We start from the raw sequence: 26,988 nt of genomic DNA, 5'->3' as shown, positions 1-26,988 counted from the left end.
AGCAATACTGTTTTTATTTACTATTTACTCTGTGGAGTTGGGTTTCAGGGAGATATTACAGATTTGGCTGTGAGTTCAAACAACACCTTGGTGGCATCTGCTTCAAATGATTTTATTATTCGAGTTGTAAGAATCTTTGATGAGTACTTTCTCTCTCTTTTAAGAATTTGTTCTCAATTTTCTATTCTTTGGTGTTTGATGTGGTCTGATTTTCGCCCTTCTTTCAAGTGACTTGCTTTGTACTTTTTTTATTTACAGTGGCGCTTGCCTGATGGGATGCCAATTTCAGTCTTAAGGGGTCATACTGGTGCTGTCACAGCCATTGCGTTTAGTCCAAGGCCATCTGCTGTTTATCAGCTTTTATCGTGAGTCATTTTGTGTAGCTCTTGGCCATCTCCCTCCTCTCTCTCAAATGTGAAGCTCCGTTGTGCATATATATGTGTGCGTGTGTTCTGTATTCTGCAGCAGAGTGCTTGTAGGTTCTTTCTCTATAAAATGTCAACCTATCTCTCTCTCTCTCTCTCTATCTATATATATATATATATCCTGTATTTTTGTGCTTATATATGTATATTATGTAATATGTTAAGATAAACCTCAAATTCTTAAAATATATTGAATTTTTTTTTTGCCTCTAAAAAAGGACATATTTTTCATTTTAACATTTTTCTTTTTAATTTATCGTGACTTCTCCTTTTTTTTAGGTTTCCTTTACATATTTTTTCACTTTTTTGAACAAAGTGCCAGCATATGAGAGAGGGAAACATCCAAAACAGGATGATTCCTAATGTTGGAAGGTCAAAACCTCCTCTTTTATTAGACATTTTTGTTGCAAATTGTTATGGCAAGTATAGCCTGATATGGCAATATACACCAAACACAATATGGGAGCAATAAAAAGGAGAGCTACTACATTATGATTTTGTCCACAAATTGTTCTCACACGCTCTTTCTTGTAAGCTTTTCCTTATAAGAAACTTTTCCAGTTTTATCTGCTTTATATATGCTTTTGGTGTTAAGCACGATTGACATTTCTGTCTGAATTGTTCTGCAGTGCACAGTATTCTCGAGGATGCTCCACATAGGTTCAGTGCTGTAAAATTATAAAATGGATAATGTAGCCCATGTCATTTGGGTTCAAAGTTAGCTACATAATGTAACATAAAAATCATGAATTTAATTTTGATACCAAAGTTAGAAAAACACGAAGCAATGAGAAAAATGAAAGGAGTTTCTCTCTACTAAAAAACACGAATGACATAAACACAAGAAAATAACAACTAGATGCTACCTAAAACATGTAGGCTTCTATTAGAAACCTAATGATTAAATGGGTATCAAGAGAAATAAGATTCTTTTTTAATGTATGACTTATTTGTTGCAGCCTTTAAACAATTTAATAGTCATAAAATTTAAGACTTCTTAGTTTCAAGGACAGATGTTGGGTCTTATAAAGAAAAACCATGAAAACTCAACTTTGTTGCATGACATTAGCCCTAATTTTTTTCCACTTTATAGGCGTAACCGCGTAAGTATGTGACTGTAGGACCTTGAGCTTTTCAAATCCCCCCCCCCCCACTTCTTGTAGATTTTTGAATATGAGGTTTTTTAAAATTTTAGTTGCATAATCAATAAATGTATGCTGCTGAGATTTTGTTCCATTTTTTTATTGGAGAAAGAAAAACCTTTTAACATACCTTGAGCTTTTAAGTCTACCCACTTCTTGCATTTGACAAATTGAGGGAACAATTTGGCTAAACGTGTCTTAACAATTTCTGTAAAATTTGTGGCGATCATTGTTGTGAAGTTATATTCTTCATGTCTATCGGATATAAATTATTCTTGATCTTGAGACACAGACTGCATGATTAGGGTTTCATTTTGACCAGCATGTAATCATTATATTAACATTGAGGCCTAGGTTGGAAGTTGGAACTAGTTGGCAGGAAGAAAAATGAAAAAGTGAAACAAAGAAGAAGAAAAAAGAGGTTGCAAAGGAAGAAGGGGTTTGAGAAGAAAAGGGAGGGACATAAAAAAACGAGGTAGGATTTCCAACAGTCAACCATCCGACCAACTTATAAAATATGAAAGAAAATTTTACAATTTTGACTGAAAAGAGTATTTTTCAATTTTGATATCAGCAGCTAGGTTACAGACATGTCTATCTCCATTTCCAGCTGATACAGTCTGCTATTTTTAGGTATCATACTCATTGACTTTCAGTGTGCTTAGGCAGAGTAATCTCATTATTTCATTTATGGAGATTTTTTTTAAATCTAGAACTATCTCACATGGATACTTCCAAAGTATTAAAAATTTGAGTGTCTCTGTCTGACACTTCTGGACTTCAACACCGACATGTGACGCGCCTTAAAAAAACAGAGACGCCAGTTGCTTTTTTGTGATTTCCTGCTTCATGTTTAAATACACTTTGGACGACACGAAGTAACTAAAATGTACACATACACACCCCCCTGAAGCTGTTTCCAGTGTCTATTTTTAGTCTTTGCCATGTTTGACACTGAATATTATTCCATCTGATTTTTTCCCCTTAAATTTCTAATTTTCTCATGTGTATGTGGGAAACTACTGAATTGAGAAAAAAGAGAGTATCACACTATCAGTTGTTGTAAGTAGTTGAATGACTTGTTCTTTTTTTACATCCCATGAATTTAGCGATGATATGGTGGTATATGCTGTCATTTTTTGTTCATATTACCTCACTTATTTGTTTTTCTAGACCAGAGGGTAGAGGGTATGTTGAATACTTTCTTATTTTATTCTCTTGAGGTTAACATTACTGCAATACGCTTGACCTTTGTTGTTGCAGGTCATCTGATGATGGAACATGTAGGATTTGGGATGCTAGATCTTCTAGTGTAAATCCCCGTATTTACCTCCCAAAACCTCCAGAAACTGTAGCAGGTTAGATGGATTACTATTTTGATGTGTATGTGCTTAGTGCTGTTTATTATTCTCAAAATGTACTATTTGAAATCAGGAAAAAGTAATGAACCTTCTCAAGCATCCAGCCAACGAAATCACCAGATCCTATGCTGTGCATTCAATGCTAATGGCACTGTTTTTGTCACGGGTAGCTCTGATACATATGCAAGGGTTTGTAATTGTTACCTGTTGACTGCATTGTCATAGCTTGTCGTTCTCTTGATATTTGATGTATCATGATTTTCTGATCTGCTTTAGATACTCTCAGGTGTGGAATGCTTGTAAGCCGAACTCAGAGGACTCTGATCAACCAAATCATGAATTGGATGTATTAGCTGGCCATGAAAATGATGTGAATTATGTGCAGTTTAGGTATTTCTCTCTCTCTTTTTTCCTCTCTCGCTCTCTCTCTCTGTGTATGAGTGTGTGTGAGTGTATGTGTGTGTGTATCTATGTATCTATATATCTTTATTATCTGCGTGTGATATAATGAAATTAGAAAGTAATTGGTGTTAGTATGTCTCCGTTGAGTCAGTAGTAACTTTTTCTGTCTCCCAAATACTGATGTATGGCTTTATAATGATTCAGTGGATGTGCTGTGGCATCTAGATCTGGTACTACTGATGCTTCAAGGGAGGAAAATGTTCCGAAATTTAAGAATTCCTGGTCTGTTTCTACTTCTCTTTTATTAGTAATCTAAAAGTATATTAAGCACATGTTTGTCTTGCCTTTCAGATTTTAGTTATCTGCAATTGTTTGACTTGCTGTTAACATAATTATCAGTTATCTTTACCCCAATCTCTTTGTTTTCTGTGCTGATGATAGTTGTATTGATAGGTTTACCCATGACAATATAGTTACCTGTTCCCGTGATGGCAGTGCAATAATTTGGATTCCTAGATCACGTCGTTCACATGTAAGTTTTCTCATTTTTATATTTTACACCATGTATTATCATCTTACCTCAAAATCACTGTTATATGCATGTCTTACATAAGCTGCTTGACTAGGCACCTGCAATTTTTCTTTCTCTTTGATTTTTCTCTCTTGTCTTCCATTTTGCATTTTTCTATGGTGACAAGATCATGGGTAACTGGTTTAAAGAACTTACACTTGATACAACATATGATCCTGCTCTAGAGTTCTCTTATTGGACCTCATTATCAAAATCCCATTCCTGAATTTTCTTCAAGCTACATGCTATGTCACATAGGTACGGGTACGGGTGCTGGTATGGGAACAGGTAAGGACCATTTTCAAAAAACTTGGGTGTGGAGGTACGGCTGCACACACACACACACACAAAAAAAAAAAAACAAAAAATTGGAATTTAAACAAACAGAATAACATATTCATAAATCATGATCCAAAATAAATTTATAAATATTTCACACAAGGTGCACTTATGTGATGCAGCTCCAACGATGTTGACTGAAAAACACACAAATCAGGTTATCTCTAGTGGACCAGAAAAATGCACCAATCAAGCGACAATGGCTTATTTTTCGTGTGTGAACCACAAATAGAGCAGTTCAAATCGAAGAAAGGGAAAGTGGCAGAAATAAAGAAGTCGACGGAGGATGAAAATTATTGCTGCCGGTCGACGGGAAAGGCTGTCGGAGGTGGAAGAAGCTTAAACGTTGGACAGAGAAAAAAACGCCCAAATCAGGCAATGGAAAAGCAGATGACGTCTGATACAATAGGAAAGGCGTCGTCGTTTGCTGGAGAAGTCGCCATTCTCCGGAATATTTGATCGCTTGCCGGAAAACGATGGATGGAGGTCGCTGGAGTTGCACTTACTATTCGCTTGAGCAGTGAGCATTGCTGGTCGCTGTGGGTGAAACACAAATGCTGCATTTTCTTTAAAGTTAAAAAAAAACATAAGCCCTAACCCGTGGGCAATTTTGGACTTGGTCAACTTTGACTGAGTTCGAAATTGATGGATACGTACTCAGGTACGTTGACACTTGACGATGCTACAGGACGTACTCGAGTACGTACCTGTACCCGTACCAATATCGTACCAGCACTGTGACAAAAAACGTGTATGAGTATTATACGCCGAGAAATTTCTCAGGTATAATACGACAAAGTTGTATATCTTGGGAATATCTCAGGAAAATCTTGGCGATTTTTTTTTAAAATTAAAACATTTAATAAATCCTGAAAATTATAAAAAAACAAAAAATTAATAAAAATACAAAAATATGTAACAAAACACGTATTATATGCATTTTTTTGCGTTTTTTATTTTTTGGCGTTTTAAAAAAACATTTTTTTTCATGGCTGACTTGTTTTTCACGTTTTATATGCATTTTTTTCCGAATAAAACGCGTTTTCTATGACAATGCGTATCAGTACGGTGAGCAGTACCCGTGTTACATAGGCTACATGTCTACCATAAGTGAAAAATTAAGAACACATGGGTGTAGATGAGGAGCCAATGACATCATTCACCTTCTATTTTTCTAAATGAGGACTGGGTAGCAATAGGTGTTATTGGACCCGTGTTACTGCATGTCTACCATAAGTGAAAAATTAAGAACACATGGGTGTAGATGAGGAGCCAATGACATCATTCACCTTCTATTTTTCTAAATGAGGACTGGGTAGCAATAGGTGTTATTGGTTGGTCCGTTAGTTTCTAAAGAATGAAAATTTAAAAAGAAATAGTAAAATACTACTTAATTTCCCAAGCAATGAAAGCATATCAACATGAATATAAACATGTACAAGAACATATAATGAATTACATGCCTGCATAGATACAATTAAAACATTAAGTGAAATAAATTGCATAAAGAATTATACGTATACAAATATTTCATGCAAGGATTGTACATGCATTTAGTTCAAATTTTCCAGTCTTTGCTTTTCTCCCTTTTTTGTGCAAATTTGGGCAAGATGCATTCTGCATGAACCAGAAAGCCTATAGATCATGTATTCTTGAAATTCAAAGAAGAACAATGTTTTGTGGCCTTATGAAATTTGATGCATTCTGGTTTCTCAGCCATTGAATATTGGTTTCACAAAAGACACGTTTTATTTGAAAAAATACAAAAAAATGTGAAAAACAGGTAGCCAAAAAGAACGTTTTTTTTTGTGTGAAAAAACTCCAGAATGAAAAAAAACATGTTTTCCCCCCTTTTCATTTTTTTCATGCCTTTTCATTTTTTTTTGTTTTTTTTTTAATTTTTTTAGTTACCATATTTTTATTTTCACATTTTCACATTTTATTCTTGGCATTTTTCTTTTTTAACATTTTTAAAATTTTCCGAGATTATCTTGAGAAAAACAACTCTGCTGTATTATACCCGAGAAATCAGGTTGCAGTCTAATACCCAAAAATGATATTTGTGGAAATGGTCCACAAAAAAAAAACCTTGATACATGATGGTTCTAGCGGTCAAAAAATTGATCTGCACTAAGAACCCTATTGATCAGATGTGTAAGGTTGGATTACAAAATAAATAAGATATAAAATTCCGAAAGGTTGTGCTGTTCAAATAATTGTGAGGTGTACATGCAATCACTGTATAATGTACATATAAAAGCTAACATTGAATGCCTTTATTATTGTCTGTTTTCTGAAAGTATAGATTTGAATAATGTTTTTTGGGTAAAAATATGGTTGTGGGCTAAAATATTTTGGATTTTTTTTTTGGTTGTTGATTTTCAAAACTTTACATTTTAATTGAGCAACACAAGTCTTGGCTAGTACAAAATCATTTTATCCATCTAATTCCATGGCTACCTGTCTCCTTCCTGCTGGTGTTAAATTATTAATTTTCAACCTACCATGCTTTTTTTTTGAAATTTTGAATGTGAGAAATTCGTATCTGCTGTATAATTCTACATCTATTTTTAGGGGAAAGTTGGACGTTGGACTCGTGCGTACCATCTCAAAGTTCCGCCACCACCAATGCCACCTCAACCTGCACGTGGCGGACCGCGGCAGCGATTTCTGCCAACACCTCGTGGTGTTAATATGATTGTTTGGAGCTTGGATAATCGGTTCGTCCTTGCTGCTATTATGGGTATGTCGTGCTCATCCAACCCTGTTTAGTGTGGTGTGTCATACTGTCATATCATATGCATGCACACATGTAGGCATATGAGTATTGTAGTAACCTACCAATATAACTCATGATAGTACATGCTTATCTGGTCTTCAAAAAGGAAAGGTAACCTTTGGATCATCTGTAATGGGATATCATTTACTGTTTTTGATATGTTGAAGAGGATATTACTTTTCTGATAATTTTTGAAATAGTGGCATATTCATGAATTATGAGCGGCTGCTTTTAATCGTGTCAGGAGCTGAATGTTGTCATGCATTCAAGGTGATGAAAGCTACTAGCAAGTAGCATGTTATCGACGTTGTGTTATATATGATACAACACCCTTAAGAAATAAAGAACTAGAAATAAAGAACTTGCAAGAAAGAGTAGCTCAAAAATGTTATCTGTCATTTCAGTAGCTTTTGTTGGGGTTTTCTAGGATGTGGTTTGGGACCTTACGTAAAAAATAGTCATGTGACTACTAGAAATTGAAAAACAAAAGAGAAACACTGCAGTTTTTTGGGTATTTCTCTTTGATATGTTTTTAGCAAATATGAAAATATTTTTTGTCATGCTATTTTCTGGATATATAACACCAATATTTGCAAGATTTTGAGATATTCATAGCTATGCCTTTTTCCTTACTCTTGAATAGGGCAAAATTTACTTTCAAGAAACAAAAGCTACACCATCATCTGTCCAAGTTAATCTTATGCTTATGCTCTTTCACATTTGTATGCAAGTTGAAATTTATTGGTGTTCTTGTAAATCCTAGGGTGAGAATATCGTGTCTTAGTTGCTCTCTATCCTCATGGAAGTATTTCTCCTTCAGTTAGACCTTTAGATGTCTTCGAGGAGTGTATATATATATATATATATATATATATATATATATATATATATATATATATTGTGTGTGTGTGTTGTTTGCATCCATATCTCAAGAGACATTGGTTGGTTGTCTTGATATAGTCACTGCTGTATCCTTCTGCAGTCCTTTTTTAGCTTGTTTTTTTCCTAAATTTGTTCATTTTGTAGTTTTCTTTTTGTCCGACAAATGTTTGAAACATGCTATAGTAATATGTCACACAGTTTTAATAACTCTCATTTCTTAATTCTGTATCTTAGATTGCAGAATTTGTGTCTGGAATGCTGCTGATGGCAGTTTAGTGCATTCTTTAACAGGACACAGCCAATCTGTGAGTGTTGCTTTATCACTTGTACAAAAATTTCAGCTGATTATAATTGCATTTTTTTCAGTTGTCCTAGGTTTTGTCTCTTATTGGAATTTTTTCCTTGCATGCTCGGCACCATTTTTAAACCTTTAATAGTGCGTGTCAAAGAATTTTGAGGTCAAATAGTTGTGTGGTTTTGGCATACACCTGTGGTTTGGTACACACGTGATTCATAATGTTCTTTACCTTTCCTCTTATGATAGCTTAACTCTTGAGGTGAGTTATGTTGTATTTCTTCTGTGAATGCTAAAGAAACACAATTTCTTTAATGTGCTTCTCTTTCACTGCAATGGTCCTGCTTCTGCCGTATGTTTGTTTGCAGGAACTTGTTCTTGTTGCGTATACATTTACAATGAGATATGGACACAACGATAATTTGTATGCATTATTTGTGAAGTTTGATGTTTTAAACTTTTATGAACTACATGTAGGCTTTCATTCTTCAATTGCTTTTTAGGTAATCCTGGAGAAGTCATATGAAATAGCCACAGTGCTACACTGTATGTCTGTTGCATCTGTGACTGAGAAAGCTTATCTATACATGTATTTGGCTTCTGCGAGTATGCCATGCAATGAAAAGGAGATCTGATAGAATAAGTACACTTTGAAAGTCAATAGCATCAACCAATTTCAGTCTTGGATGTCTCCCATGCATATTGAAGATACATGCTGAAGTAGAAAGATTTCCTGAGGACATCCATGTTGCCTCTTAAGTTGAAAGTATGACGGGATCATCACTCTTGAGAGCAGTGGAAGTTATAGCTTTCTCTTCTTTTGTCAAGTCTTTCAACTATGTCCTGTGCATCATGCATATGAGATACTCCAGTACCTCATGCATGGCTTCTGTGTGTCTCATGTATGCTGTAATGCTTGTAAAGATAGTACAGGCATCTGCTCAAAAGCTGCAAGAAGGATTTTGTAATAAACAGAAAAGCCTTTGCAGGTGCCTCTTGCTTTGCCAATATGGGCCGCATGTCATCATCTTGCATAGCTCACCTTTTCAATGGTTGGTTATCTCGTGTCATACTTGGCTGCCTTCTGTCCTCCTGTACAAGGAAGGCTGTATCACAATCATTTCCATATCTATGCAAAATGCTAGAAAATATTAAGGAGCTGCTGAGGTCAACAGGCCTTGGCTGCTCAAGTGCTTTTGAGGCTGATCCAGTGTGCCTGGGGGCTAACTATAATTCTACAAGTGATGTTGCTTATTATATCCTTCTAACTTGAAGAAAGTTTGATCTCTGTGACCACAACAATGTCTTCCTCATCACCGTTGTAATCACAAAACTCCATGTATGACTGTGTCCATGGATGCACTGATATATTTGTCTCCAAATTACTAATAGACCTTATTGTCTCTGTATTTTGGTTGGGAAACTTTAAGCCTTTACTTTGACATTTTGGCAGGGTTTAGTTGCAATGCTAACTGTTCCTTTAACCATGCCATGAATTTTTTGTTCTCCATTTTTAAATCAAATTTTCTGTCAACATTATTACATTATACTCTATCTGTTTAGTAAAAAACCAACTAATTCAGATAAGATGTTTATTATTGGGATTGAGAAATTTATTAAGCATTACCAGATATTGTTTGTGTATTACAGACATATGTTCTGGATGTACATCCTTTCAATCCTCGGATAGCCATGAGCGCAGGATATGATGGGAAGACGATAGTGTGGGATGTGAGCTTCTAATATTTGTCTTTCTACATCTTTTTCAGTGTGCTTTTTCCACCCACATCTGTTTGATTTTCTCAGTTTTAATTCTTTTGATTTGTGCTACATTAATCAGATATGGGAGGGCATACCTGTACGCACATATGATATAGGGCGCTTCAAACTCGTAGATGGAAAGTTCTCACCGTAAGTTCACCTTCTAATATGATATTTTTGTCCTCCTGATGTTTCTGGTCTTTGACTTGCTGCTGCTAACTTTTGATCTCATTGAATGCATGTGACTGTATCAAATATTACTTTATGGAGTTATAAGACTACTAAACGTTAAATAAAAAAAGCATGTTGAGCAATGTTGTAAAAGGCATATCGTATCACGTATTGGTCAAGCTGACCTATGTGCCGTATCGTAAGGTATTCTAAATGTATCGTAAAATTAATTTTAATTCAAAAAAATAAAAAAAGAAAGTAGAGAAAATTCATAAAATAAGTAAAAATGATGACAAATGTGTTCTATATAAAAAACTTATCACACATAATGAACATTCATGGTTCATCATTCATAAGCCATAATGTAGTAACGACACATTAAAAACAACTTAATAAGAATAAAGTGTTTTAGATCATATCACAACATATAATTTTTTTTGCCAAATGAGAATTGAAAATATGTTTGTGATTAATAACACAAATCCATGATTATCACTATGCGTATTGGTATTCCACAGACAAATCTTCCTTCAAACCGGCTGTATTCTCTCGCAAGTCGATGTAGATCAGTGTTTTATCTCAAAAACCCAAAAAAGATTCTCCTCTCAAGGCTCTAAAAGTATTTGGAATGAGGGGGGAGCAATGAGTTGTAAAATTAAAAAAATGGAACAACATAGAAAAGGAATGCCTATTAATACGAGGTGTATCGGCCGTATGATACAATACAACAACCATATTATAAGATACAACCAATACACCAGTAGTACACTTAAGAAAGGTGTACCAGTGGTGTATCGTGACTTGTATCATGTACAGTATGATCGTGACTTATATGACATACGGTGAATGACACTTGTGTCGAGATTCTACTTGCAAGTGCTGCTTCTTCTATTGCCTTGTGATTGGCACCAAATTAAGTTTGGTTATGATGGTAGCATTACTATAAAGCAGAGTCATAAATATCGGTAAAGGGCTTTGAGCGGTGATGTTGGTTGGGTATTTTTCAGCAAAAGCTGAAAAATCTCAGGAAAAATAGACAATCTTTTGAGAAAAGAAAAAATCCTAAAAATTATAAAAATGTAAAATAATTGAAAACTAACAAGAGAACATAAAAAATAACTTGTAGATTTTTTTGTCAAGGCGGCCAAGCGCAGCACCTAGGCGGGACTAGGTGCGCGTAGGTAAAAAAGGTAACCGTTTTACTTTTTTTGGTTTTTTTTAGTTTTGTTAACCATTACATAATAAAATTATGTACTTACTGACTGAACTGTAAGATTCTATTCCAAGTAAAACTTGAAAAACTGTTTTGTTCCTGTTCTAATTGAATGATTACACTTTGTAAGTAAAGCTAAAAGGTAAAACATGAAAAACTGTTATGTTCTTGTTTACATGACAAACTAACAGTACATTTCCAGCTTGTTTACATACTGAAAAACTGTGCTTCTCTGTTCTAGCGAATGCCTTAGCTTGATACACAAAGAAGACACGTCATTCTTGTTTATATACTGGACACAATGCTTGCATTTCTTATAGACTGTTAGTTATAGGCCTTACGGACTATCATTTGAATCATGTCAAACAAAAATTGTATCAAATCAGTACATATAATATACATTACAAGTTTACAACAGATTGTACAAATCAGTACATATAATATACATTATAATAGATTCAACTGCAGATGGAACCACTTTAAAAATTGCTTCAGATTGTGCTAATATACATATCTAACACATTAATATACGATACGTAAATATACATTATTTTAGATTGTACATGTATTATACATTATAAGTGATTGTACATAGTTTTACAATAAAATCACAGGCATATACCTTCCCATGGACTAGGCGTGCTGGCGACACCTTAACAACATAGCTTGATAAAATAATAAAAATGATGTTTAAATAATGAATGAAACAAAGATAAATAATTTAACTTAAGCTTTAAACTTCAAAGAAAAAATAACATAAAAATAATGAGAAAAACTCAATAAAAACGCAAAACATAAACGAAGATGTTAACTTATGTTTTAAACATTAAAGCAAAAATAGCATAAAAATAATGGGAAAAAACGTGAAAAAGTCATTTTGGAGTTTGGGTTTTTTCATTTTATTGTATTGAAAATTTTTATCAGGATTTTTTTGAAAAAGACAGGTTTTTTGTATATATATATATATATATATGTATGTATGCCTGTATATATGTATATAATAGATAGATAGATAGGGGGGAGAGTGTGTGTGTGAAAGGGAGACGGGTATTTGCAAAACCATTTTTTTTCCAGACTGCTATGGAATTCTGAAAACCGTCCATCCTGTGTTGATCGGGTGGTTCATATAATGATCTCTCATGTGTATTTTGAAATTCCCATTTTGATTCTTAAAAGGAAAAGAGAATTTGGGGTTGATGAACAGACCCCTTGGCATTCCTCCGTCTTCTCTTCCCTCTCACCAAGTTGCCTCTCTCTCTCTCTCTCTCTCTGATTTATGAAGGTTAGATGTTGCCAGAATCCAGCTGAAAATTTTATGAACAATGACCTCATGGCAGCCCCTTTTCAACCTAAAAAGCAGATATTTTTATGCTAATCTTGATTTCTTGCACTGATTTATTGCTACATGTGTCTAGACTGGGATCTGAGTGTTTTAACTTTTAAGAGAGTAAAAAACACATCTAGACACATGTTCAATGGATTGGACCATTGTTTTAACTGTTTATTACCGTTTTCTGCTATATTTATGAAAACCGAGTGATTTATCTTGAATTTTTGCCAGATTCTTGAGCTTTTTACGTGGTTTCACTAGTTTAAAAGGTTTGTTAGGATTCCAGTGTTCGATCAATAACTAGTAGAAATGATTGATTTTTGGCTGGAAAAAGTAAACTGAACCCTTGAAACTGCCTATGGATTTTTCAAGACTTTGAGTGCCAATGTCTTTTGCATTTTGGTTAGATTTCTAGATATTTTTTTCTGTTGGATCTTATTTAGTGCCATGACATACATAGTTTCTCTTGAAGAATGTAAAAAATATCAAGTAGAGTAGGCATTGATTGAGGGTAGAAGTTCACTATTTGATCAGTTGCTATCCTGGAAAAAGAAAAAGAAGCACACCAATGGAACGGTGGCGTTCTGTAGTAAGTGCCATCTTTTTCCTCTTTTAAACCAGGGTGAAAAACTAAGAAACCTTTCTCTCTCTCTCTCTCTTTTCATATATATATATATATATATATATATACCCCACTAGGTCTGGGACAAAAACTAGCCCACTTAAAATTGATTGTTATGATGTTAAGAATGTCTTGATGGGAATCGTACGCTAAGTTGGACACTTTTTGAGTTGAACATGTTTCTGTAGTAATAAAAAGATGACCGGTTCTTATGGCATCACATTTTGAATAATATAAAAATCATTGTTTTCCTTAAAGACAACTTGGACTAAGACAGTTTTTTATGTGAATTAGTGTTTATAAACATATTATAATGTTCATATATTGTTTAAAATATTTTGTAACAAAAATGTAAGAGGTCTGGTTTTGTCCCTGACCTAAGTGGTCTGGAATATACCAGTTTTCCTACAGGCATACACACACACACACACACATTATGCAGCGGTTCATGGTGGTTAGCCTTTTGGAAACGTCTGCCATCTGGTAGATTTGAATCCTCTTATGTATACAAAGTACAAACATACATACATACATACATACATGTATGTATGTGTTAACAGCTCAAAACTGACGATACAAATAAATGTAAGATCCAAAACTATAGGATTCAAAGTCGTAAAAATCCAATGCATAAACCAGTTTTTTTTAGGTTTTAAAATTGATGATCGTAGTAGCTTTCTTGTCTCATAAAATCTGATCTTTCATGAATTCCCTTGTTCCGTCATTCTGGACATTTCTTAACCATCTATGCAGTTAAATTTTTATAAGTGCTTGATGCCTTAGTCGGATCCATGTGGCTTCAGCTGTTCCTGCTGCCACAGGCCTGTATTCTACTTTTAGTGCTAGACCTTGCAACATCCTTTTATTTTTTTCTACTCTATGTCACTAGGTTAACATGATATATTACAAAAAATATCTCAGTTCATCTGGATCTCCTGCCGAATTTGCATTTTTTACAAATGATCTCATGCTGTCTTTTGTCAAATCTATTTCTTTGATAACAAGCCCATATCTAATGGTCCTCTTAAATATCATTAAATCCTTTTCACATCAGTAGCATGCCCCAGACTTTGGTTCATGCACAAATTAGAATAGCTGATTAATGGAGCACACAATGTCTTGCTTGTTATAAGTAAGATATGGAAGCATCCCACAACACTTTGATATCTAGTCAGACTACTGTACAAGTCTTCATTTTCAGATGTCAGTTTTTGATGTAAAACATTAGGGACATGTATTGTCTTGCAATTTGACATTCCTGTCTTGCTTTATAAATCAAGGGTTAATTATGTTGCATAAGAGCCAAAGCATTCTCTTGTTTATCAGCTTCAAACCCAAGAAATAGTATAATTCCCCAAGATCTTTCATCATGAGGCCCTTTACTATTTGTGTATGGTTGTCAACATCGCCTGTAATAACTGTCATCCACACATATGAACAACAATGAAGTGACATTGGAAAAACCATAACTTTTAACTTGAAAGAGAAACTTTCATTTTGATGTGTTTGACAACAAGGTCATTACACCTATACCCAATATAAGCATTCACATATTCAATGAATCTGCACTTGATGGCTTTGTTCTGAAACTTATTTGTCAAGGAATTGTTGACACAAATATAACACACATTGCCAAAGTATGCAAGTTATTATAGTAAGGATTGTGCAAAGAGTGTAAATAATAAGACTTGTGTGATAAAACTGACACAGGCAAGCGGTTAATTACATGGACAATAGTGTGAAAAGCTGATAGAAACATCACTATCATGGAGCATGATTATGGTGCTCTTGAGGATGTGATAGTGTTTCTCTTTAGCCACCCCATTTTATTGAGGGGAACAAGGGTAGAGTTAAGACACACGTCGACTCAGGGAAGTCAACGAAGCTTTACCATTACGTTGAAAATGCGTAATGTTGGAGGGGAATTTATTTTTGTTAGGCACAAAAATCTTTAATAATTTGAAGATTTCAAATTTATGTTTCATGAAGTGTCTCCAAGTGTAACAAGTATAACAATCTATGAACACTGCACAATATCGATTGACAAGTAAACATGAGCTGGCCCAAATCCAATAGATCATTATACACAATTAAAAGGCTTTTGAGGTTCTTCTTATTGAAAGAACCTTTGCATTGTATGCTTGGTTCCACTTTTGGATTGTATACTGGGTTGGTGCCAGGCCCAGATAGAGAATGTTATTACATCTCTTGAGGACCTGAGGTTCTTCTTATGGAAAGAACCTTTGCATTGTATGCTGGGTTGGTGCCCAGGTCCCAGATAAATTTTATTACCACATCACCAACTCAACCTTTCTACTCTCTCTCTCTGTGTCATATGCACTTTTGCTTTTGCATTTTATTCTTGGTGGTGCCATGACCTCGATAGAGTATGTTATGACATCTCCAGCTTTAGGATGATATAAAGAAGTCAGTCTCTCACTATCTCTCTCTGTAACTCTGGTAAATGATTGTTTCAAACATTCAGTTAGAATGGTGTGTTGCATAAGGTACTCTACATGCTAAAGACTAAAGTAATGTTATGAGGACATGTATACCTGGATACAACAGGCCTAATTTTATGTGCTTGGTTAAACATGATCTATATGTGGTCTGACTAAATCCTTAGAAAGCTTTGAGGCATGGGAATGTTAATTATGGTTCTACTGTTGGTAACTTCATTATATATGCATCTTTAGCTTTTACGATTTCAAGTGTTGTCTTTGTAATTTATAGTTCTATGACAGGGCCTTAAACTTACATACTTGTATTCTTGCTTTTGGTAAAAACTGCATCTTTACTGATCTGTGAACTTAAAGTAATTATTATCTGCTACTATTGTGTCATTTTACTTGAGTAATACCTCTGCCGGTCTTGTATCATACAAAATTGTGCTTAGGGATGTCATGATTCCAATATATCTGTTTACTTATTGAATCTGTTTAGTTAGATCTGGTAAAGAAGTAGAAATCTGAGTATAGATTGGACTCGGGTTTAGTATGCAGTTGTAAATCCGTATTTTTGTCCAATATCCAACTGGGATTATATGAAAATCTGACCCAGTTGCATATAAATGTCGATCTTATGGTAGTTGAATCTAAATTCAGTTGAAAAGTAGTAGGCTTTGAATTCAAGTCCTCAAACATGGGTACATAATATTGAATATAATCCTTCTGGCTCTGTAGAATCTGATTGAGTCAAATTCGTTGAAAGCTGGATCCAACTTGAATCCAAACCATTTAATTCCCAAAATGTGCCTCTTTGCTTTTCTGCTGTTATCTAATTACTTAGCATTATGGGCCTAATTTGCAGTTCCAGGTGAAAATTGACCCTTTTTCCTCCTTTCTTCTTGGTTCTTAATTCCTATTTGTTTAATCAAATTCAGAATCTTTTAGATTTTTTCACACTAATCTCATCAATGCTTCTTGGGAGTACCTAAAATTGTATTGAGCATCTTTTTTCATCACCACTGCTGTTTACCCATGAGCAGTGTGAACTGAACAATATAGTCACATGTTTCTGTTAGATGTCAATGAACTAGGACGGCTTTCGTGCTGGGATCCTAGGTGTGTACTTGCTATTCTGGAGAACTTGTCCTTTTTTCTTCAATGTTTTGACGTTATGCTTCTTTTCTTGGGTATTCATATGTTTTTTTTTTCAGAAATTGAGCACATTATGCGCAATCTAGTCCTTTTTGCCATTGACTTTGGACTTTTCTTCCATAAGTTGACCCTATTTGCACAGATGTTTCTCAACTGCTATTGCTTTACTAATGTAGGGATGGGACATCAATAGTACTTTCAGATGAGGTTGGGCAGATATATATACTAGCAACTGGACAAGGGGAATCTCAGAAGGATGCCAAATATGACCAGGTATCGCTAGTTGCAAGGCCTAAGGCTTTAAAAATGAAACAAGTTTATGCTCTGATTTCTTTCTTCTCATATTCTATCACAGTTTTTCCTTGGAGATTATCGACCCCTCATCCAAGATACAAATGGAAATGTTCTGGATCAGGTATCTTTTCTTGGCTAAACGTGTTTCTTTGCTATGTGGTTTAGTTTGTTTCTGTGTAATAATCTGAATTAGGAAAAGGAAATGGAGATCCCATGCAACATCCGTTCACCATGGATATTAATTGTGTATAAGATTTTCCCTTTTGAACTCAAATCCTGTATTTTTTTTTTGTCACAGGAATCTATATGTTGCAATTTCTATAGAACATGGAAAATGTTGAAATTAATCAGTTTACTTATCAGACTGTGAATAAGAGCTAAGTTACAAATGCAGTGTACAAAGAAAAAGTCTATGTATGATAATTCAAAATCAGAACGAGTATAAGTTGGTTTGTATGACGATCATTTCTTTGTGAATAATGTATATTACTGTCATGATTACTCATTTGGATGCTATATGATATATAATGTACCTCTTTCACATGTTGACAAATGGGGATACTTGTTCCATTCTAGACGCAAATGTGCTGCTACCTGAAAATTTCAGCTCAGGGACAGCTTCACTTATGTTGTCTGGTGCGGCTTTTATTTTGAATATTTGTTGGGAGTTAGCTTATCAAAGGAAGCAATTAAGTGAATTTAAAGGGAATAAATGATAACCTTTAGACTTTTAGTCAAAGGGGAAACAAAACATTTAACTCCCATATTTGATGGTGTTCTGGTCGTTGATATCCATGTCAACACTATAAGAACATGTGTATTTTAAAATGTTGAAAGTGTGTGTAGTTTGCTTGTCCTGGCAACCTTCAAGTAGATTTTCGGGTTTGCATGTCTTTGATGTTTTCTTGGTGAGAAGTCCTGGTTTCTTATTCTTCTTATTTTTTTTTTGTCGGCCATGTTTTGAGATGTTAATGTTGAGTGAGCCAAATGGTGACATTAGATTGCCAAACATACGCTATAGGTGCTATGAATCACTTGGTGTTACAGATGAATCTATTTGCTTCTTGTTTTAGGAGACCCAGCTGCAACCTTACCGACGAAACATGCAAGATCTCCTCTGTGATTACGGTATGTATTTTCGTCGTCATTATGAATTCTTCTTCTTTCGTCAAATTATTGTTCTCTCCTCTGCAGTTATAGTGATCCAGAATTGCCCATGGCAGGTTTGATTCCTTATCCTGACCCATATCAAAGCATGTACCAGCAGCGGCGTTTAGGTGCACTGGGAATCGAATGGCGTCCTCCTTCTGTAAACCTAGCAGTTGGTCCTGTAGATTTTAGCAACCTTGGTATTCAAGACTACCGTCTCCACTTTCCCCAAGTGCATTTGGATGGAGATTTGGACAGATGGCTTGAACAGCCAACAGATTTTACAGATGTTATAGACTGGGAACCCCAGGACAATGATATCCAAAGTGATGATAATGACTCCGAGTATAATGTGACAGAAGAATCTTCTAGTGAAGGGGAACATGTTAGTATCAGCGCCAGTTCTTCTGAAGATTCACTTTCTGGTGCAGAGGACAGTGATGATGCAGGTCCCAGTAATGAACACGTTAGACGGTCTAAGCGGAAAAAGCGCAGAGAGCAGGTTTGTTGCACAATTTTTTATTTGTATTTTTTTTTCTCAATGCATGACAACTTATTCTTTTACATCCTAAATTTGCAGGTGGAATTTATTACATCTTTTGGTAGGAGAGTTAAGAGGAGAAACTTGGATGATAATGACAGTACATTTTCCCAGTCTGGCAAATCTAAGAAGCGAAAAAATGGATCGTCCTCTAGGAAGAATAAACGAGCCGTAAAGTCATCTAGACCACAGAGGGTTGCTGCACGTAATGCTCTCAATCTTTTCTCTCGAATTGGTGGAGTATCTTCTGATGGAGAAGAAGATGCTGATAGTGGGTCAGTAGATGGTGAAACAGTAAAAACTGACTCAAATATTTTAAGCAATGGATCAGGTGAATTGATGCATCTTTCCAATCACAGACATGTGCGTGAAAATGGTGTTTCACCTCCTGAGTCAACTGTTGCTAAGGTTCATGAACATCATGAATCACAAATGAAAACCGGAGCAAAGAAAAGATTGGTGGTTAAATTTCCTCTTCGTGATTCAAAGAAGCTGCTTCCTTCAGAGGGCACCAGTACTCTCTCCCATGGTCATGGTAACAGAATGACATCTGTTTCAGGAGCTTCTGAAATGAGAGATCCACAAGAAGCTGAACCAAATGCTGTGCAGCAGGTTTGGCCAGTTGCATCGTCAAGCAAAAAGAAATCTGATCCCAAGTGTGCGGTTGATGAGATAGTTGATACTGTGTTTTCTGAAAATAACAGTGGTAAACCACCTGACAATGATGAGGCCTTTGAGAAGATCGATGGCCATCATGTCTCTTCTACAGGGCAAAAGGACAGTGAGATAAAATGGGGAGAAGTGAAAGCACGCACGTCAAAGCGTTTGCGTCTGGGAGATGCTTCAGCAATGGATCCATGGCCATCATCAAGTTGGAGGCCTGACATTCCAGAAAAGATTGAGAACAATGGCAGTTGCCAAGAAAAATCAATTCAGGACAGTCGCTTGGTTTCAGGTGAATCTGGTAGAATACCGGATGTAGACAAAGCAACTGGTGAAGTCCTGCAAGAAGTTAAGTTACTTGGCAAGGAAAAGTTGGGTGTTTCTGCTTCTTTGAGGCCTGATGCTCCTGGACATTCTTGGCACCCTGCAGCAGAGAACACAGTCTTGATGAACAACAAGTATGATGGTGATGATCGTGCAGCTGATGGTGCTCATGAGATGGAGGAGGGGGCAATTCTGAATACAGATGAGAAATTCCTGGATCAGTCCATATCTGTCAAAGACAATGAGTTGAGTTCTGAGAATATCCTTGAAGTATCCAGCAAACTTATAAAAAGTAAAGACAAATATTTGGAGATCAAATACCAAAATGAGAACGTTCATAATTTTGAACTCAACGGAAAAATGCGTACTGTAGGTTGCAAGTTAAAGATAAAATCAAGACAGCAAACAAAAGAATCTTGTGGCTCATCAGCAAAGATGCAGCATATAAGTGATGATTGGAAAGGCTCTGACAGTAAAGTACTACCTAGAAGTCCAAGAAGAAAGAATGAGAATGAAACATTTGCTTTTAGTGGCGAGGATGATAGTGGTACTGAACCTAGCCTCAGCCATGGAGAATGGGATGAGATCACGGATATTCGGTATAAAATCGATAAGCAACCTGGTACTTCTACATCATACGATTGTAGGAATTCAAGTCCTGACAGGTCTAAAAAGCTGTACGCTGCTGCCCATAAAAGGTCAAAATCTTCATGGGTGAAAGATGATCCAGACTTGGAAAGTGTTTCTTACATGGAAGAAAACATTGCTACTGTGAAAAGGCAATCTCAGGACATAAGGGGTTCTTCGATGTTGCCAGCTGATTCTTACAAATTGCGTACCACAGGGAAATCGTCTATTAGGTTTTCTAACAGGGGTTCTGCACCCTGTGATTTGAAAGCCCAGGAAGAACGCAGGTTTTCAGAAAAAGAGGGAAAGCACAATTTAAGCCTTGAGGATGATGAGCAATTTTTTCATGACGACTGGAGAACTAGTTCACGGACAAGCGTTGGGTTAAGGTCCAGTAGGAGCAGGAGAGCAAGCTTCTATGGTGGTGAACAGAGCTTTTCTGATAGGAAAAGGACCCATCAGCCAGTTCGAAAACATTCATGGTTGACTTTGTCAGAACATGAGGCTGGTTATCGGTATATTCCCCAAAAAGGTGATGAAGTTGCGTATCTACGTCAGGTACTGTATTAATAATAATGATTTTTTTTATTCACATTGCATGTCCTATTTGATGTGAATTTTATGAATCTGGTTCAAATTATGTTATGCAGGGCCATCAAGAGTTTTTAGAACTGAGCCGTTTGCAAGACACAGCACCTTGGAGACTTCATAAGAATTTAAGGGCTGTTGAATTTTGTAGTGTTAGAGACCTGGAATATTCCTCTCTTCCAGGGTCTGGTGAAAGTTGCTGCAAGCTTTCTCTTGAGTTTAATGATCCTTCATCCAACCTATTTGGTAAAACTTTTAGGTTGACTTTGCCAGAACTGACAGATTTTCCTGATTTTCTTGTTGAAAGATCACGGTTTGATGCTGCTATGTCTAGAAACTGGACACACAGGGATAAGTGTCAGGTCTGGTGGAGGTGTGAGGGTGGTGAAGGTGGTAGTTGGTGGGAAGGGAGAATTTTGGCAGTAAAGCCAAAATCGGCTGAATTTCCTGATAGTCCATGGGAAAGATGTATCATTCAGTACAAGAGTGATTCATCAGGTCAACATCTCCATAGCCCATGGGAACTACATGATCCAAATGGCCCTCAATGGGAACATCCACAGATTGATGATAGGACCAAAAGGAAGTTGATTTCTTCCTTTCATGAAATTGAGTGCATATCCAACAAAAGCCAGGTTTGGCTACATTGAATTTAGTGAAATTTGGATATGATTCTTACCAGAGATCGTCGACTGATGACCCTGCGATTTCTTATATTAAATTGCAGGATCATTATGGACTTCAGAAGCTGCAGCAAGTTGCAGTGAAGTGTGATTTTCTAAACAGGTACCTGTCTTTATTTGAAAGATGTTGCCTACATGCTTTTATATTCATAGAATGGTTTCTTTGTGTGGGACTTGTGTTCATAATGCACAGTGGCTTTTGATGTTGATTACTGTTAGCTTCCTTTTTTTTTATATTGTATGATGATATTGGAAAAAAAAAATGACAATGCTATAAGTTTGTTCCTTCTATGCTTTTCCTTCTATGCTTGGGACATTTTTATGGCCTTTTCCTGAAGGAACAGCTGGAGTGTGTGCTTTCTGTTGCTTTTGTGCATTTTCGTGAATTGGATGAATGATAGTTATTTGCATGGTGAATTAGTTCTAATTATCAAGTCAGCATACGTTGCCATCCAAAGCTGCTGTTTTGCATATGTATATTATCTGTATAAGGTTGCTTCATCTAACAGATTCAGTCTGTTGCTTCTCCTGAAATGATGATTACACTATCTTGTGTTAATGTGTTGCCTTTTATGAAGCATACGCAAGCTCCGACAATGTCATGGCCCAAACATAGTTATATATTGCACTTTAGTTTCATGTTTTTGGTTGTGGACCTTGTGGTGGTGGAAAGTTGAGTTTGAAAAGTTAGGGCAGTCAATTGAGCATAATGAGATGCTGGAAAAATGAAGGATGGATGTCTGCGTGGGTCATGTCTAGAGCATCTTGGTTTCATTATAACTCTGACACGTGAGGACATTTAGAGCAATTTAGGTGTCATTTGACAACAGTAACATTTTGTTACTGAATTCCATGTATTTGCTTGAGTCTTTGTAGCAGATTCATGGAACAGTTACAAACTGGTTCAATTGCCTTTTGCTAAACAACCCTTTAGCTTGTGCCGTTGGACTGTACCCACTGGGTGCATTGCTTGTTAAAGATTTTTTTTTTTTTGTCATGAATCATTTTTCATCTGCTAATGTTATTCTGCCAGCTGATCTTGTGGCCGTGTTTTGAGGTATATCATAGTAAAACTGTGCGTGTGCAAATGTTTTTGAAGGTACTTTCATGATTAGTACAAGCATTCACTGATATCTTCCTATCAAACTCGAGTATTCCGGCAAATGTTTCCAGTGCATGTATCTTCAATTTTTGTCTTGTTTATGTGCTTTTGAGCTAGTATTTTGATTTTGTATTCTGCACAGATTTCCCGTTCCCCTCTCCTTTGACTTGATCAAGACAAGGTTCGAGAATGGCTACTATCGCAGTGTAGAGGCATTCGAGCATGACCTGACCGTAATGCTGTTCAATGCTCAAGCATATTTTGGCAAGAGCGCCGAGATGTCCAACAAAATGAGACGGTTGGCTGAATGCATTGGACGTAGTTTTTCATTGTAGCCTGCAGGAGAACAGTTTTGTAGAGCCGTCAGAAGTGACCTGAGTCAGCTAATTATTGTAGATATCTTTTTCTTTTCTCTTTCGTTTTGTAGCCTCCTCTCTAATCCAATTTTTGAAATTGGTTCTTTACATGATGATTCATGTGGCTGCTCCTGGGTGGGTTATTTGAAGCTGGTTGTGTAAAATCGCCAACCAGAATTTTTTGTATAGACACAGCTTCTTTAATAAAGTTATGTTTCTCTCTCTCTCTCCCTTTATGTGCGCACTCAGTTCAGATAGAATATGCTAATGAAATTTATGGCTGCGAGGCTTTGGGTTTCATTACGGTCCATGCATCGGAGCAGTGTAGAATTAGGTCCTACCTGTTTCAGGTGTTCTACTGGGGTTCTTGGACTGTTTTTTTTCCTGCATGGGGATGAGAAATGCTTTTGTCTTTTTTGGAACAGGTCCCAATTATTCGGAGTTCTCGATCTGGAGGATTGTTTCTAGTGGAAAAGATTACAAAAGGCCGTTCGAGATATAAAGGAATAACAGGTAGCTACCCTAACTTTTCAAACTCAACTTCCCCACTTGCCTGTAGAACAGCCGTCCTGAACCAATAACGTCAAAATAGATGGAGAACGATCAAATTACCCCTAATAGTTAAAGTTAGCATCTTCTGTGCGACTCAGCCTGCCACGAGGGCCGTTGGTCTTACGTCTAGAGAGACGGCGCTCTATCAGGAATTCCTCAAGAAACTCAATTAGTAGCCCATTATGGTATGAGTAGCTGGAAAATGGCACCACAAGGAATGAGGAAAGATGATGCAAATTTCAGTTCAGCCGCCAGTGGCGAACTGAATCGGCATCGACTAACAAAAGCAATACAGGCCTGACCATCCTCCGGCCAGCTGCTAGCCAGAAATTGCAGAAAGCTCCACCAGCATGTATCATATTGGGGTGAAGGGGAAGAAAAGGGAGAGGGCAGGTGCACCGGGTCTTTTAATTATGAAAAAACCTGCTATCGACAACAGCCTTGTCATTCCCTTATTTGTTCAGCAGCCTTCTGTAAAATTTTGGTTCCCAGTGTATTATAGCCTCTGTTCTGAGCTTCTAAGAACGATATTTTGGTTTCAAGTTTTTGAGTAATCGCACCATTCGTGACTTAAACTCGGGGGAAAGTTTCAAGCTTTAACTACCCATGCGAGCTACTGATTACCCGCATAGAGCCAAGAAACAGCTTGATCCTGGAATTTTACCAGTGGGTGTGGACATAGTTTTTGTCATTATTCTGCGTGAACATATATATAACACATTTAAATTAAATTTGTCTGGTTTTCAGGTCTCGATCTGCTATCTAAGCATCTTATTTATGAGTACTCTAATCTTTAGTAACCGAAGACATTACATAACAAAGGACATTTGTCCCTTTGGTACTGTGAAAAAGTAGTCGTTATTGCCTTTATGGTTCATTTTTTTTTTCAATTTCTTGCATGGTATCCGAGCAGATTATGATTTTTTTTGTTTTCTCTACCTTATTAGTGTTGCCTTCTTTCTATCGCAGCATAGATTTTAATTCAGCAATGTGATGTCCTCTTGCTGATTCTGTTCCATCCTTGAGGTCACTGTTATTATCAATCTTTTCAACCATGGTCAATCCTATCTTCATTATGTTCAAACGTGTGCTTATGCTTTGTTTCAAGTTGTCCTAAACCTAGCTTTCGTTCTCTCTAGTGTCTCGAGGAATATCCTTCTTTGGGTCAGTTTTTGTTTAGTCTCAGTCTATCATTGTAAATAATTGAGCCATGCATTTTAAAGCCACTTAGCCTATGTTGTCTTCCAGCCTTTTGCATTTGTTGATGTGTTGGAAAACTGAACAACTTGGAATAGGTAGTCACGTTTTTTTATCAAGACTTGTTTGAACACCTAGGTTATGTTTGAATGCCCCTATAATTTACTTGGTAGGAATGTAAAGATGACAATGAGTTGTAATAGTGACTTATACTGCAAACCCGCAGTCGTTTGGTAAATGGAATACTTAGTGAGTGTTCCATGACTCTGCCTTAAAGATTGAGGCAGATGCGTTGACAACTAATTCAAGTGTTTCATCTATTAGTTCCAATGTTTGGGGTAAATTTACAGAACACTCACATAATGTTCCTACGCCCAAATGACCCCTAAGTATGTCTCATGAATGTAAAAGGATCAAACCATGTTTGCTTTTCTCGCACTTACCTTGCACATGCAGGAGGCTCTCTATGGTGAGTCAAATGAATATACGGCCAAGAAATTATGGTGCAACTTAGTCAACAACAATTCACATATATGTAAATTTCGAGTTATCTTTCTCAAAAATAGTTTCGAAAGTTTACGAAGGAATACCATGTGAAATATTTTGATAAAGTGAAAGCTGCTGCAGATTAATTGGTTTTAGTGGGAGATATTGTTTTAGATTGGTCAGAGTTTCAACAAACCGTTTTTCGGTTGGGGCTGATATCTTATGTTCTCTCCGTGAGCTTGCAGTCTTTTCCTGTTCTTTTGTCCCTTAAAGGGCTAAGGTCTGAATAGCTTCATTTTTAGACGAGATTCAAAAAGGTTACGATATATTATTCATCATCAAATGCTTTTGAAGATGTTTTCTTAAACGTTTACTTAAAGAAAACTACCTTCGGCGTATCCATAATTTCTGGCCATTCCATGATCTAACCTCATTTTTTCCCCTTCACTTAGTCATGCCTTAAGAGGCATACACAGGCAAAGAGACGGCAACAGGGCTCACACTTAATGGGTCTGAGGTTCAAATTATATGGTTGCTATCACATATAGGTGCGTTATTCTCTGTTAATCCTCTAGGCTGTAAACAATAGCAAATGTGACAACCGAATTGAAGGATGTACCATTGGTCTACCTAAACCCAGAAACGAACCCAAACCTTGAAGGCATATGGGTACGGCCTTGGTCATCGTACTAAATGTGCCGCTCCGAACAATTTAAAACTCCTATACTGTCAACATTGGACGTCCAAGAGTATTAGTGTGTTATAGATGCAAGAAGGTTGAGAACGTCAACACAAACTGTTTTTTGAGTTCTGTGTAGGTTGCATTAATGTTATGAACAGGTTTACATAAAATAAAGGTCAAGTTTTCAACCATAGCCTGAAAAAAAAATACCAAGCTTGAAGAAGGAATTTAGGAGTCCCGGATGCACTCCTTGCTTCCATAAATTTTATTGGTCTAAAGCAAACAAACAAGTGTTTGTTATATAGATTTAGGATTAGCTAGTCTTGAAACTAGCATAGATGCATGGAAAATATTATTTACTTGAAATAAGACATTGTTAATATAGGAGAAGGTACCAAGTGACTTATCTTCATTATTATAAATGTGTCATTTCCTCCCTTTTTGCTTCTAAGCCTATTAATCTTATTGCGGTACTTTTGTGCGCCCTTGATTTGGAAAAATTCCATCTATAGTTAAAAGTTGTTAGTGGTACAATTTTTTTGCATTGTTTTCACTCCTAATACGTGTAAAAGGGTTTTTTCCAAGCAGAAAATTGTATAAATTAAAGGAGAACAATATGAGAGCATATGGATAATGCAAAAAGTAGTGCAAGTATTTGGTTTTGGGTTTCGAAATATGAAATTTGTTGGTGGTTTTGTTAATAGCATATTGATTCATGTCTCCAGTTTAGGTCAAAAATTAAGTAAGATTTTATGTTCTAGCTGCCAAGTGTGCAAAATCAATGTCATTGTTTTTTTTTTTTTAAATTCTTAATAAAGAGATTTGAATCCTTTGCGATTATTCATTTGATGT

At 36.1% G+C, this 26,988-nt stretch overlaps 1 protein-coding gene across 2 annotated transcripts in view; it reads left to right on the top strand.

Moving 5' to 3' along the window:
- LOC116266564 (uncharacterized) overlaps window positions 1-23,443 on the top strand; it is a 30,684-nt gene extending 7,241 nt beyond the window's left edge. For both annotated transcript variants that reach the window (XM_050081149.1, XM_031647813.2), the window contains exons 7-25: window positions 49-126; window positions 259-365; window positions 2,831-2,925; window positions 3,002-3,117; window positions 3,215-3,318; window positions 3,535-3,612; window positions 3,784-3,862; window positions 6,815-6,983; window positions 8,136-8,206; window positions 9,847-9,927; window positions 10,037-10,107; window positions 17,069-17,165; window positions 17,248-17,307; window positions 18,260-18,314; window positions 18,410-18,837; window positions 18,916-21,048; window positions 21,141-21,713; window positions 21,806-21,864; window positions 23,006-23,443. In XM_050081149.1, coding sequence (XP_049937106.1) covers window positions 49-126; window positions 259-365; window positions 2,831-2,925; window positions 3,002-3,117; window positions 3,215-3,318; window positions 3,535-3,612; window positions 3,784-3,862; window positions 6,815-6,983; window positions 8,136-8,206; window positions 9,847-9,927; window positions 10,037-10,107; window positions 17,069-17,165; window positions 17,248-17,307; window positions 18,260-18,314; window positions 18,410-18,837; window positions 18,916-21,048; window positions 21,141-21,713; window positions 21,806-21,864; window positions 23,006-23,198 — 4,647 coding nt within the window. In that variant the 3' untranslated portion in view covers window positions 23,199-23,443. The remainder of the gene's footprint in view (window positions 1-48; window positions 127-258; window positions 366-2,830; window positions 2,926-3,001; window positions 3,118-3,214; window positions 3,319-3,534; window positions 3,613-3,783; window positions 3,863-6,814; window positions 6,984-8,135; window positions 8,207-9,846; window positions 9,928-10,036; window positions 10,108-17,068; window positions 17,166-17,247; window positions 17,308-18,259; window positions 18,315-18,409; window positions 18,838-18,915; window positions 21,049-21,140; window positions 21,714-21,805; window positions 21,865-23,005) is intronic.
- Window positions 23,444-26,988: the final 3,545 nt, after the last annotated feature.

Source organism: Nymphaea colorata, chromosome 13 (assembly GCF_008831285.2).
Source record: "Nymphaea colorata isolate Beijing-Zhang1983 chromosome 13, ASM883128v2, whole genome shotgun sequence".
NCBI lineage: Eukaryota > Viridiplantae > Streptophyta > Magnoliopsida > Nymphaeales > Nymphaeaceae > Nymphaea > Nymphaea colorata.
The sequence above is the reverse complement of the archived record's forward strand: the minus strand, read 5'-3'. Positions and strand labels throughout refer to the sequence as shown.